Below are 14,380 nucleotides of genomic sequence, written 5' to 3'. Positions count from 1 at the left end.
TGCCCTTAAGGAGGGTTTTTTCAGTAGTCTCACAGTAGGCTTCCTGCTGCTCAGCAAGCAGAGAGGTCACAGAGAAGCTGTGGAACTAAAACCAGAAAGGATGCAGTCTGTATAGGGGCTGCAGGTGTAGTGCTGATACCAGTGCCAACAGGTGTGTTTTTAAGCTGGCTGCTAGAAAGATAACATGAGATAGACAAGAAGATACTAAAGAATCTGTGCTTATTATGTAGCAAACTTTCTTATCTCCCTCTATAATCACTGAGTTACAATATAAGATAGTGAATTGCTCCTTCATGTTGAATTAAATTCTGCAGAGGTTTGGTAACAAAGGTTTTCCTTACCTCTTCTTTATCTCTGTAAGGTGTGTGTGAGCAGGGAGGAAAGGGGCTGAAAATAAGTCAGATTTTTGCCTTTCAGGCAAGGTGCTGATTCCACTCAAGATGAAATTGCAACATCTGCATTCCTTACAGTACAGCTGGATGAGGAGCTGGGAGGCAGCCCTGTGCAGGTAAAAATGGCAATTGTGGGAGCTATTCCAACACTGGTCTGTTTGTGCAGGAGGTCACAGCTAAGGTCCTGTGACCATCTAGGTGCTGTATCAATACTCAAGCTCAACAGATGTTTGTGAAGGTCATTTCTAATGCATCTAATGCATTCTTCAGCAACAGCTTAAAACTGACAGCAAGTTTCTTTGTCTAGAAACGAGTAGTGCAAGGAAAAGAGCCACCTCATCTGATGAGTATGTTTGGTGGAAAGCCCTTGGTTGTTTACAAGGGAGGAACCTCTAGGGAAGGAGGCCAGACAGCACCTGCAGCAACACGGCTGTTCCAGGTCCGATCCAGCACCTCAGGAGCTACCAGAGCAGTAGAGGTATGTGGAAAGGGTCAGCTTTTGTGTTGCTTTGGAAAAAAGAGACAATAAAACCTGGTCCATAGCTACAGGTGAGCACTGTTTGACATCTGCAGCAACTTAAGTTTCTAGCTTCAAGATGTCGTGTCCTTGTTGACACAGAGAAAATTACATTAATGATTCATTAGCCTCAGCAGCAGCAACACCACTCTACAGAGGTCTCCCCAGCAAAGTCTTAAATTATGTGCCATAACCATAAATCCTGGCAATATGACAAATCCAAGCATTCTTGACAAAGGTCATATATACCTGAAGATTACAAACAGAAACACCCATTTATTTACTCTTCTGGTATGATTAAGTCTAACCCATCACTCAGAGAAAGGCAAATGTACAACATAATTTATAGCCTTACATATTTGTGTGGAATAGTCTGTCTGCAGTTTATTCACCAATAGGTACTGATTGGTACTGTGAAATATCAGGCTCTGTGTAGAAGAGCATCTGACACCTGCAGTGTTGTTCCTTTTCAGCTGGATCCTGCTGCCAGTCAGCTCAACTCCAACGATGCCTTTGTCCTGAAAACTCCCTCTGCTGCTTACCTTTGGGTTGGCCAAGGAGCCAATGATGCTGAGAAATCAGGAGCACAGGAGCTGCTGAAGATACTGGGAGCTAGCCCAGTACAGGTTTCTGAGGGCAGAGAGCCAGGTGAGAGAGGCACAGGGGAGGCTGAGATAATGTGTTGTAGCTCCATGCTCTCAGTAATTATTTAATGGATGTTTTCTTTTGTCTCCCAGCATAAGGAAATGTGGCCACGGGCACAGAGAGGTTTCTCCAAAGCATCTTCATTATGTTTAACAGTGCATTCATGTTTGTGGGCCTTTGGGACTTTCTGACATAGAAGAGTGCTTCCAGCCCTGCTGCTGAGGTTTCCCTGAACAGCTGAAGCACCAGTAGCTCCTTCTCTTTTTCAGATAATTTCTGGGCAGCTTTGGGTGGAAAAGCTCCTTACCGCACCTCTCCCCGGCTGAAGGACAAGAAGATGGATGCTCACCCCCCTCGTCTCTTTGCATGCTCCAACAAGAGTGGACGCTTCACTGTGAGTGGCCAAGAACTTTCTCGAGTCTCTAACTGGTTTTGCCCTGGTTAACAATTACCAACCCTCCCATTTTAACTCCTGAATCTTCCACATAAAAAGAGGCAGTGTTACAAATCTTGTGTGGGAGGGAAAGAGTTTCTGTTCAGTGACTGATTTTCTGTTCTGTGGTCGAAGAGCACTTCTGTGCATGCACTGAATTGCATGGGCAAAGCCCACACCCTTGTCTAGCTGAAGGTATCTGACTGGCCAAAGGTAAAAGCAGAACCTCTGTGAAATTAATTTCTGATGGTGAAATAGCACCTGAAATATGTGCTCAGCTTTTAACCTTATGTTTTCCAGATTGAAGAAGTTCCAGGAGATCTGACTCAGGACGACCTTGCTACAGATGATGTCATGCTCCTTGACACGTGGGATCAGGTATGGGACAACTACCCAGTGATGAGGGGAGCAAAGAATAGGCACAAATGGCTTAAGATTGAGACCCAAATCACAATAGCTGAAAGAGTTGTTGTACTTTTAAGAGTCTTTTCATCTTCAGGCCTGAAAACAAATCACCTCAGATTGTGCATGAATCAGCCAGAAGGCAACTCATAATTTTATGTTTTATGTTAAAATGTTCAAACATACTACTTTTTCCTGATGTTAAGCTAGTGTATAATTTGTTCGTGTATCTAGAAATTATGCAGAGAAAAGGCAGTCAAAAAGCTTCTCAGTATCTACCACTAGATTTAGTCAGATAGGTCAACAACCCAGGCACACCACCATGAGTATGCTCTTGTTCTGTATCACACTGTTCACTGGGACTTAGTCTGAATTTTCCTTTCTTTCATAAAGAGATCAATTGTTGCTGAAACAGTTTTTGGGCTTTTTTTATATTTAGGTCTTTGTATGGATTGGGAAAGATGCCCAAGAAGAAGAAAAGACTGAGGCATTGAAATCTGGTAAGGTCACATTTTCCTCTCTGAACTAAGAGTGTTTTATTTTCCCTGCTATCTGATCATAAGGCAGGCAATTTAATAGTCTGAGAAACATATCTTAATCACAACATAAAATTCAGTGTTGTGCTCAAAGAGATCACATCTCTCAAGAACGTAGGCTCACCAAGATCAGTACAAAGAGGTGTGGTATCCACTGAGCAGAAAAGAAGTGTCCTTGTGTAGGTGAGGGCTGTCACCCAGGCACAGCATTTTATAATCCTAATGTCATTTTTCCCTGAAGAAGTGCCAGCCTTCCCTCAGGTGTAGATAAAACCATGGGGTGAAATCTTTTGTGGGTTTTGTTTTGGGGGGTTTGGTTTTTTAGTAAACAATTGAAAGTGGTATCATTAGCACCCCTTTAGTTACAATTAAACTGTTCCAGCTGTTGCTCCAAACTTGCACTCTCTGAGTTTTCCTTCTCCTTGTGTGTTCACAGCCAAGCGCTACATTGAGACTGATCCTGCCAGCAGAGATAAGAGAACTCCCATCACAGTTGTTAAGCAAGGGTTTGAGCCACCAACCTTCTCTGGATGGTTCCTGGGCTGGGATGATGACTACTGGGCTGTTGATCCCCTGGAGAGAGCCATGGCAGATGTGGATGTCTAAGTACCAAGTTTTTTCCTTTTTTTTTTTTTTTTTTTTTTTTTTTTAAATGGAGCAAGTTTAGTGCCTTCAATGCCTTCAAGAGCTACTTCCTCCTGCAGGATGCACATTAACAAGGCAATGATGTTAATAGCCAATTAGCTGTGCAATAATTACCAAAAACAATCACGACCAATCACTGACCCTACTCCTTGCTTTGATAATATTTAATACAATAAAGCTTGTATGGAATACATGAAGAATACAAATGGTGGGGTTTGTTACACAGAAAACATTACACAGAGCCTGCAGATCCCACATTTGAACTTTCTTGAAACAAATACACGTTAGGAAACTAAACTTTTGTGCTATCTTTTGCACAGGCACTTTTACCCAGTGGTTACAGAAATTAGTGCTGGGGGTTGGGTATTGTTTTACTTTGCCCTTGATAGAATTATAAGCATTTAAGACCCTGATAAATCAACAGTATCCTGCTCTTTCAGAAAGTCACTCATTAGTAAAGAGCATGTTTTTTTTTTATTCAGACTGAGAGCAGAAAGCATGCTTCTGTTGTCAACAAGAATTCCCAGGGGTGGCCATCAACAACAGCAACAGTGGGAGTTAGAGATTCACTCATCTTCCCCAAGGACTCACCTAAAGCTCTGCAGTTACTCAGTTTTCCACTTCCAAGTGCGTGAGCACAGTAATGCTAATTAGTACAGCTTTGTTAGCCCCATTTCTGCCCCCTCTCCCAGGAAGACTCAAGCTCAGCTTGTATTACCTGAAGTATTGACAAACAAACCCATGCAGATGGGTGTACTGCTTCCATGGTGCAGAGGAAGAAAAAAAGTTCACAGCAAAGAGGCAGAGAAGAACCAGTGGCAGCTCCAGCCCTAACAGAGCTTGAGCATTGTTTCCTAACAGTGACAAAGGAACAGTGCATCAAGGCACAGGTGAGCAGACCTTGCCCTCCCTTAAAGACCCATAAATGCAGACCTGATTGTAGCAGAAAGGTGATAAAAGACAAGTTAGGAACTTTGTTGGCTGAGGAGGACACTTACATCACTGAGCCAGCCTTTTCATTTTCATTGCCACCCCCCAGTGATTAAACAACAGATACCAACCTCTGCTGGTGGTATCCTGAAGAGCTTCCCCCAGCACATACTCTGATCCTTCTCATTTTAACCTGGAATTGTATCTACTAAACAGGTACAAATACAGTACATACAAATATAGTTTAACAGACAGCTCAAGACTACATGAACTGAAGATTAAATGCTTTTGGTATTAAGTATAAACCTCTAATGTCTTATACATACTACAGATCTGCTCAGAACAGCCTCAGCAGGTAAATCATTAGCTTGTTACAACAGATACATAAAGAGTACAGCATCTTGTGTTAACCATTGCAACTCCCTGCTAGTTACAGAGATGCTGCTTCCCAGAGAAGCAGATTTCAGACCTGCATAAAATGGCTGAGTTGGTACTCTGGCTTTTTTAGAGAATTAAAAAAAAAACAACCCAAAACAGATAATGCACTCAGATGTGGGGTCTGCCTTTAAAGCAGCATAAAGCTATACAGTCACACCATTGCAACAACACAAGTTGTTGCATCAGTGACTGCAAGCTTATAACTACAGCATGGTTCTGTTATTTGTGTGGCAGCACACAGGGGGAAAGATCCACTTTAGTAACATTGGCTAACAGCTGTTTTTCATGAGTGGGGGACTCTTTAATCATGAACCTGATTTTCAGAAGCACACAGTATAGTTTTCTCCTTCTTCTATTGACTTCCATTACTGTTCCTTGCATAAGGTCAGTAACCAGTCCAGATGACAACCATCAGCTGACCCCATTGCATCCAGCTGCACTCCAGGAGAATACAGCTGGGGCTGTTCTGCTTCCCTTGGAGGGCTACAGACCCATTTAGCACAAAGAATCTTTCCAGATACTGGATCTTCACCCCACACTATTTTATATGCTATATGAACATGGGAGGTTAGAGATTAAAGGCACCCCACCCAGGCTAGTATGGTTACCTACATATTCAAGGTCACAACCCAATTCTAATTTTGAGAGGCTTTCAGTTTCAAGTATTTTGGCTGCCTGTATTTGCAAACATTACATATAAGTTTTATAACACACTTAGTATAACAGAAGTTCCTCAGCAAATCCACTTTGTGAACACTGCCATAACACACACAAGGCATTCAGCATGTCAAGCATTCATTGTAGCATAAAAAACCCCACTCCAGACCCTCTCCTCCCACTCAACCTAGTGACTTCCACCTATGATACCCTGCAGCATATTTATGGGCAAGGGGAAGACGATGGTGGAGTTCTTCTCTGCAGCAATGGTGGTCAAGGTCTGCAAGTAACGAAGCTGAAGAGCAGCAGGGGACTCTGTAATAACCATAGATGCCTCTTTCAGGGCTCTGGAAGCATTCATTTCACCTTCAGCTGCAATTACCTGGGGAAGCAAAATGAATTAAATTGATTTCATGAACAAACAAACCAGCCAAGAAAAAACCCAAACCACAACAAAACCAAACACACATGTTGATGTTATTACCTTAGCTCTTGCCTCCCGGGCAGCTTCTGCTTCTGCTGCCATTGCTCTCTGCAGCTGGACAGGTAATTTCACGTCCTTGATCTCCACACGTTCCACCTTAATGCCCCAATCATCTGTTGCACCATCAAGGGTGTTCTGAAGAAGGCAGAGCAATGAAGTTAAGGCATCTTGGCTGCAAACACATAGCCAAGTTTGAAGTTCAACTGTTGAGAATTAACAAAGAACCCCACCCAGAGCTTAATTAATACATCAAAGGAATTCTGTGGCATGATTTCCTTCAACAGCGAAGTATTGACATGAAGATCCAGGGAAGCTCTCCTCTCCTTTATCCCCCCATTCCCACCTGCTTGCCCCACTGCTCCATTATTGCTTTGGTCACTCATTTTGGTCACACAGATGCCATCCCAACAGCTCAACTGGGTTTTGCCTAAAGCTCCAAACCACAGCTTGGCTTCTCACTTAGAAGACAAAATAAACCCTGACCTATAACTTATCCATGGGATTGCTGCTTAACTGATAGTGGATTGCTTAGGTAAAGCTGCTCATACCTGCATGCTGTGTGCAATTTCTTCACGATCAGAGAGAATCTGAGAAAGGTTTTTGGTCCCCAGAACATTCCTCAGAGTAGTCTGAGCTAAGAGACGGGTGGCAGAGTCAGCATTTGTGATATTTGCTACAGCAAGGGTGGCATTCTGAACTCTGTAATAAACCACTCCATCCACATTGATTGTCACAGAGTCCTTGGTCAAGATCTAAAAGCAGTGGAGAAAGCATATGATATTCAATAATTATGTGCTTATTTATTACAATAATTACATTCTTGTTCTACTAGACAAACTCCTGGTTTTCCTAGGGTAAAGCAACTCTTGAAAATGAGAGGTCTTACACATGTATGCTGCACATGAACATCTCTGTACAGAGAGATGCACAAGCCCTTTGCTATAGCTTGGCAAAGCTGGAACTAAAATAAGGGATTCAAACATTTCACTGGAAAATAAATGCCATTAGCTCTGCCATAATGTTATTTCTAACTCACTTCTTCAAATTCACAGAAGGAACTGCAATTCATACAGGTGACAGAAAAAACAAACGTAAATTACTTCTTATTTCCCTAACATGGGGCAGTGCTGAAGTCTCTAGGACTGCAGTGGCTGTGAACAGTAATTTATAGAACTGCAGAACTTTGTAAAAAAGGATGTCAGCACAAAGCAAAGCTCAGAGGAACTGAGAGTTGGGCTGATGAGACATTTCAGAAAAGACTGCAAGGTTTCACTACAAAACTGGTTTTACCTTCCTCAGAAGCCAGGTGTATTGCGGCTGCACGGGTGACAGCCTTCCATCCACATTTAATTAGTAATATCTGTTATTATTTAGCAGTTCATTGTCCTTTTGGAGGTACTTCTGACTGAAATGCCACTATGTGTTACTAAATGAGTGTGTGGTGATTTATAGACAAGCAGCAGAGCAAATCCCAGTTTGTGAACATCCTCAGAGCTAGATTCAAGTGATTTACTGAATTTAACACTTGGATGTTGAACAAAAGATATACACACAAAGATAAAGACAGATATTCTTGAAAGTTAAGATGCCAGTATACCAGAAAGAAGCAATAATGTTAATTACATTTCAAAGCTAGGTTTAAGAGACTGAACGATGCCACCTGACCATGAGGTGTCCTAATTCCATGTGAGACAATTACCTGTGTGTTATTTGAGGAGAGGGTTATGTGAGTTACTTAACCTTCAGGACTTACCTGCTCTGTCCTTCCCCAAATTACCTATTTTAGGCTTTGCATAACAACACAAAATAAAAAATAAAAAAAAGAGTTGGATGTCCAGAAATCACATTATACCAAAAAACCTTATACTTACAGAACACAAACAAGCCTATATCCATCAGCATAATTTAATCAAGTCAAAAGAAAAACCATAGAACTGATGGCACATCAGCAGCTGCAAGCACATGTTGCCTGGCAGTGATTAGGTTTCTACCAATTACCCTTTAGAGTGTTCCATGACAGCTGCCATTTGTCTGAATCTACAACTAATGCTGAGCAATACACCCACCAGCAAATAAGACAGAGAACAGATGCACCAGACAGCTTGGGTCAAACATCTTTGCCTTAGAAAATACACCAGACACATGAGGGATATGGTTCTAACCACCAACATACAATTGTTCACCAACTTATTTTTTGGGGGCTGGTTGGTTTTTAGTCTTTTGTTATCCATTGAGTTGGCATCACTGAGTTCAGCCAGCTTAATGCTATGGAGAGATTCTGCTAAAACATGAAGATGTCCAAGTTAAAACAGGCTAGAAACAAAAGTAAATCTTTTGTCCTTAATGACCTTCAAACTGAAAGACATCAGACAGCATTAGGTGCATTACTTTGTAATGTTTCTGTTCACAGCAGGACACAGGAGCAATGTGCACACAAAGCCCACATAAAGAAGTGGATCAATACCCTGAGCACCTGATGTATATTCTCATTTCATCCCATGATTTTAGCTAGTTTATACATCAGGATAATTTGGCATGAGGAAGATCATTGCTGCTTCTGTAAGTCTTCCAGATTTCACAGAAGGAATTACAGAATGTTCCATCAAGTCCATGGACTTGATGTTCAGCAGTCCTCATTCCAAACCACTCCCATTCCAGCTGCTAGACAGAATTAAGTTATCTTATTTGTTCCTTAGAGGACAGCATAATTGGTTTTCTTTCAGGGATTTTCTCTCATTGAATTATAATTGCTAAAGGATGTAAGTTTTCTTCACAGTCCATTGAACTTGCCCAAGAAATCTACATTAAAACTACATGCTACCCAATACTGAGAGGGAGGAAAGGAAAAAGAGTGCAAAATATTCTGCAAAAACTTCAGCAGATAAATAGGCAAATGCAAACTCACCTCTTGAGGAGGAATATCAAAAGAAATGGTCCTCATATCAACTTTGATGAAGCTGTCTGTGCAGGGCAGGACAAAAAACAAACCTGTACAAAAAAAGCCGTTCAAGAAGATGTGAAAATGAGTCCTCAAACCAGACAAAACTTAAAACTTAATTAAGTTTATTTCAATAAACTTAATTCCAGCCACAGTAACTGTGAAGCCCTCTTTGTAATGAGCTCAGCAGCATGTTTGTTGGTGGCTTTCAAATCAGGGTAAGATTTCCAAAACTGAGAAACTTCCATTTATTCAGCTCTAACTTGTTCAGAGGTCTTTAATATTTACAGAACACCCTGCAAACCCCAGAATTCTAACAGCTACTTTTGAAAATCTGCCCCACAGAAGTTATTTGTTGGGCCTGATTCTGTCAGGCAGAACTATCAACCTCCTGCTGTTCCTGGTGGATCACTGCAATTCTTCAGCTTTTCAGCAATGGGGAAGTACTGCAAAACCTGGATCAACATGAAAGAAGCAGCTACTGCCCCTTGCTGTCACTTTGGGCAGCACGAGCAACAGCTGAAAATAACATTTTTTCAGATCTCATCAGAATCTCTAACATACACAGGAAGCTTTTCAAAACTATCAAACAACTTAATTGCTTCTCTTTCTTTTGAAAAGCATCAAGGCTTTTGAAACACTGGGATTATAACTGACATGCTAAATTTCTTTTTTTAAATTGTACATTTGATGCCATTACTTCTCCCTGTAAACTCTATGATTCTGATTCTGCTCAAGGGCCACACATGAACTGAGGAGACCTGGGTGAGGCTCACAGAGAACAAGCTCACTGTCTTCTCCATATAAAGTAACACATCCACTTACTGGAAGCAACAAAATTCTTGAGAAATACATTTGCCAGTCTAGCTTGTCTAGACAGATAATATTTTGCCCAAGTCTTAATTAGAACAAATATTAACAATGAATGCTCTCCAGGACATACCAGGTCCCTTTGCTCCCCCTTTTAAGATGCGTCCAAGCCTGAAGATGATGGCTCGCTCGTATTCCTTCACAATCTGTAATATTAAACAGTTGGATGTCATGCAAGGCTTTCCAGAAGCCACATGATGCATTCCAAACAATGTATACACTAGTCTAAGACAGCCTTGTATCTCAGATGTAGATTAAATGTAGCTTAATTTGTGTTTGAAACAAATAAAGAACAATAACAACCACTAGGAAGCATCTGCATTGCTTACAGTCTTAATCCAATTTGGCAGTGAATAATTTTACCTTTATGCACATCCAGATTGATACAGGAAATGTAAGGACAGTGAAAAAAAGTGAAGTGATCACCAGGATCCATCCACAGATGCCAAGGCCAGTATTATTGTCACCTGCAAGAAAACAGCACAAATTTTCAGACTTCTGAAACCACGAAAACCTGTTAGAGACAGTGCCTACAATGGGATCTGTGTTGAATATTCTTTGAAATAAGCCACTGTTAGCACTACCCCTCTGCCATACTCATTAAGGTCAGGTCAGAAGTCAAATTAAAGGCCAAATTCTGCTTTCATTTAATGAGTCACTGGAAGCTGCACAAGATAGCTGAGGGCAGAACATGATCTAAGTAGCACCTGTGCAGAATTAAGTTTGCAAACACTTAAGTAGACTCCTGGGGCCTCTCCCAATTTTCTCTGGCAGAACGACCCATAGGCAGCAGCAGAAATCCTTAATGTCTAAGGAAGTCAGAGCAACACCTGCTTAACAGCTGATGTGCCTGTCAGCTCTGACCATAGGACATTAAGAATTTGGATTCTGTTCCACCTGTCAAAGGTGCTAAGAAAACCCTAATTCTCAGAGCCCTTGCCAATAGGAAGTGGGGCAATTTCCAGGTCTTCTGTGAAAGTCAAGGAAATGCACAACCTACATGCCTTGGTATTACGCAGATGTCAGCATTAAGCAACATCTGTAAACTCCTTAGTGAAGGGAACAAAACCTTTCAGTTAGCAATAAGCTATTAGCCTAAAACCATAAAAAGTGTTCACAGTCCACAGTGGCAGAGAGACAGACTCCTCCTCTCTTTCACTTTTTGACTTTTTTAAACCTAGAGGAGCTGAGGATCCTGCTTCACTTCTGCTCTCCACTTTCAAATCAAACTTTCACCACCAACCACCTACAGCTCTTAACAGAACTTCAGCTTCCCTGCTGGACATGAAGGTAGAAGTGACAACTGAAATAACGTAAAATCCCAAAATTGAGTAAAGGAAAAGTCACACTTCATTGAGCAACAACGATTGTCCCATCATGTGGTATATTTCACAACACAAAAAGCAAGAGAGATGCCATCTTGTGAAAAACTGTATGAAAAAACAGGGAACACGCTTGGAACCTGCAGAATGAGCTTTCTGGTTGCAGCTTTGGAACATCTCGTTCATGGCAGTTGGGTAACTCCACCAACAAGCTGTTCTTGCCACATTTACAGACATACTTATGAGGAAGCTGAGAAGGGCTTTGATGAGACTTTGGCCAAAGAGAAAGGAATGAACTGTAATGACCAAATCCATGGTGCCTTACTGATCCTCAATGAGCTCGTGAGAATCAGCAGTATGGAGGGAGAGATGAGCCCAGGAATTAAATGGGAATTGAAGCTTCTGGTTTCCACATTGAAATGGGGTTCTTGGGCTGAAAAGTCAGCTGAACCTGGAGTCAGAGCATTGATTTATCATGAATTGAAGTATTACTGTGTCCTGTTCTGGGCCCCTCAGCTCAGGAAGGAGATTGAGGTGCTGGAGCAGGTCCAAAGGAGGCAACTGGGCTGGTGAAAGGACTCGAGCACAGATCCTATGAGGAGAGGCTGGACAGCTGGGGGTGTTGAGGCTGGAGAAGATGAGGCTCAGGGGAGACCTCATCACTCTCTCCAACTCCCTGAAAGGAGGTTGGAGCCAGGGGGGGGTTGGGCTCTTTTCCCAGGCAACTCTCAGCAAGACAAGAGGGCAGGGTCTCAAGTTGTGCCAGGGGAGGTTTAGGTTGGAGATTAGAAAGAATTTCTTTCTGGAGAGGGTGATCAGGCATTGGAATGGGCTGCCCAGGGAAGTAGTGGATTCTCCGTGTCTGGAGATATTTCAAAAGAGCCTGGATGTGGCACTGAGTGCCATGGGCTGGGAACTGCAGCAGTAGTGGATCAAGGGTTGGACTTGATGATCTCTGAGGTCCCTTCCAACCCAGCCCATTCTATGATTCTATGATTTCCCAGTTTCCTGGGTTCTGAATTGCAGCTCATTCACCAGCACTGACATGAGAGGGGCAGAGATGGTGCAGGTGCAACAGCAGGCTGCTGGTTCCAAACACTTGCAATGTTCTTCCTCTTTTATTATCAAAATATTAAAACCTGACACTTTAAGCACAGAAATACTATTTGTGGACAGTGCCTCTTTAAGGAATACACCACAGAGAGAAAGTCTTGGATCCTTTTAAGGCTGATTGGAACAGTTACAGTTCCTTCAGCAAGAAATTACCACTTGGATCATCAAACAATATTAACAATTTATAATCAACACTTAGTGCTGGAAGAGGGAAGTTCTCACTAATGCTTGAGGTGTGGCATACACATCACTTGCAATTTATTTTCTTTTGCAATTACTTCTTTGTCACAAACAGCAAAAACACATATGATTCCTGGGTACCACGAGAGGAAGGCACCTTCTCCACAACTCTGCAAAAAACCCACGAGATCAAAACCAAAATGCATATGGGAGATGAACTGGATTGAACATAAAGCAAGCAATGCCAGACAGAGATGTCCTCTGTCATGCTGCCTGGTCAAATGCTGACCAGGCCTGAGAATGGTCTTATTCTACAAGTTATTCAACTGCTAATTAGCAAACAATCAGGAATTATATATAAACTGCCTTTCAGATGCTTCTCAAAGCATTCCAGAGTGGGAAACCGTGAAAATTATAACCTCTAATAATCAAAATTATCTCTAATGCCATTTATTCCATGGATACTGATGACAAAACTAATTGGTAGTCAGCATTACCCTCCAAAACTACACAGCACAGAGTAACTACAGAGGGAACAACCTCCATGCCACATACAGTGAAAGGTTTCCCCAATCCCAGACGAGTCTAACATCAGAGTGACCACAGTTTGGTATTAATAACCAACATACTTACAGATTGAAATGCAAATCCTATCCAAGGAACTAACATGTGCCATTAGGCATGGGGCCCAAATAGGTCTGAAGTTATTTATAATAACAACTCATATTACCTAGCCAAAGCCTTTGTATATCAAGAGATCTTATAAATACATTTCCTTTTCCAGTTGCCAGTGACAAAACCATTAAATGACTTTTCCAGGGTCAGTTTCTGACCTGTGCAAGCAGCAGGAAAAGGCTCCAGCTCCCTGAAAAACCATGCAGTTGTGCTATTGTAGTGCATCATCTCCAGAGCTCCCTGACCAGCACTGAAATGCCCAAACCCACCAGAGTAACCACACCAAAACCTAAAAATTAACTCCAGCTCCACTGCCCAAACTGAGGAAAGATAAGTGACTTTTATCGCTTCCCCCCTTCGCATCTCTCGCGTTTGGCTCAAGTGACAAGGACCCAACAACCAGTTCCCAAATTCTTTTTTCTTCTCGTTTACTGGTGCAGTGCCTCGGGGATTGCTTCTGTCCATCCGGTCTTAATTATTTATTCAGCTTTCCCCTTAGCGATCCTTACCGCATGGAAGAACGAAACTTACGGGAAGATCCCAAACCCAAGTTACGCAATTGGGGCTAACCCCAGCGATGCCTCCCCGGGTGCTGTTTCTGATAAGAAATGAGGCGGGGAACCGGGGGACTGCACCGCCCGCGGGAAAGACACCGAGGGGCCCGGCCCGCCCTGGGTCCGCTCCGGGGCGAGGAGTTGCGGGGCCTGCGAGGGACTTGGGGGGTGCGGGGGCTGCGAGGGGCGAGAGGGCTGCTGGGGGTGTGAGGGGTGCCGGCAGAAGAGGCAGAACCGCTTTTTGCTCTTTTTTTGCTTTTTTTCCCGCGGGTTTAACTTCGCGAAAGAATGCACCAACTTTCCTCAGTCACTAAATAACAATTAAAACGGAAACAGAAAAGCGGAAAGCCCCAGGAAGGCGCCCCGGGGCTGGCAGCCAGCGACCCTGCCCTCCGCTATCCCACGGCTCAGCCCCCTCCCCTGCCCTGCCCTGGTTACCTTGCTCACGTCGGACCTTGCCCGTGATCCCCGCTTCGTGGTCTGCCATGGCCTCCCCCGATGTCCCCACCGCTGATGTCTCCACAGCCGATGTCCCCTCCGCTCCTCTCTGCTCCGCCCCTCGCGGGAGGGGCCGCGGCCGCTGCGCTCCCCTCCTTTCCTCATGGGTCCCGCCCTGAGGGGATGTGAGGGTGCGGTGGGAACGCACCCC

At 43.1% G+C, this 14,380-nt stretch overlaps 2 protein-coding genes across 3 annotated transcripts in view; one reads left to right on the top strand and one right to left on the bottom strand.

The window, feature by feature from the left end:
- GSN (gelsolin) overlaps window positions 1-3,772 on the top strand; it is a 22,764-nt gene extending 18,992 nt beyond the window's left edge. For both annotated transcript variants that reach the window (XM_030461437.1, XM_008491498.2), the window contains exons 11-17: window positions 418-508; window positions 700-870; window positions 1,383-1,557; window positions 1,824-1,948; window positions 2,288-2,365; window positions 2,829-2,889; window positions 3,362-3,772. In XM_030461437.1, coding sequence (XP_030317297.1) covers window positions 418-508; window positions 700-870; window positions 1,383-1,557; window positions 1,824-1,948; window positions 2,288-2,365; window positions 2,829-2,889; window positions 3,362-3,531 — 871 coding nt within the window. In that variant the 3' untranslated portion in view covers window positions 3,532-3,772. The remainder of the gene's footprint in view (window positions 1-417; window positions 509-699; window positions 871-1,382; window positions 1,558-1,823; window positions 1,949-2,287; window positions 2,366-2,828; window positions 2,890-3,361) is intronic.
- STOM (stomatin) lies at window positions 3,712-14,380 on the bottom strand. Its single transcript, XM_008491592.2, has 7 exons — window positions 14,170-14,380; window positions 10,251-10,354; window positions 9,961-10,033; window positions 8,985-9,067; window positions 6,628-6,831; window positions 6,080-6,214; window positions 3,712-5,977 (listed from the first exon to the last, which is right to left on the bottom strand). Exons 1-7 carry the CDS (start codon window positions 14,216-14,218, stop codon window positions 5,783-5,785), a joined length of 843 nt encoding a protein of 280 aa, XP_008489814.1. The 5' UTR covers window positions 14,219-14,380; the 3' UTR covers window positions 3,712-5,782.

The sequence above is a fragment of the Calypte anna genome, chromosome 17, assembly GCF_003957555.1.
Source record: "Calypte anna isolate BGI_N300 chromosome 17, bCalAnn1_v1.p, whole genome shotgun sequence".
NCBI classification, from domain to species: Eukaryota; Metazoa; Chordata; class Aves; order Apodiformes; family Trochilidae; genus Calypte; species Calypte anna.
The sequence above is the reverse complement of the archived record's forward strand: the minus strand, read 5'-3'. Positions and strand labels throughout refer to the sequence as shown.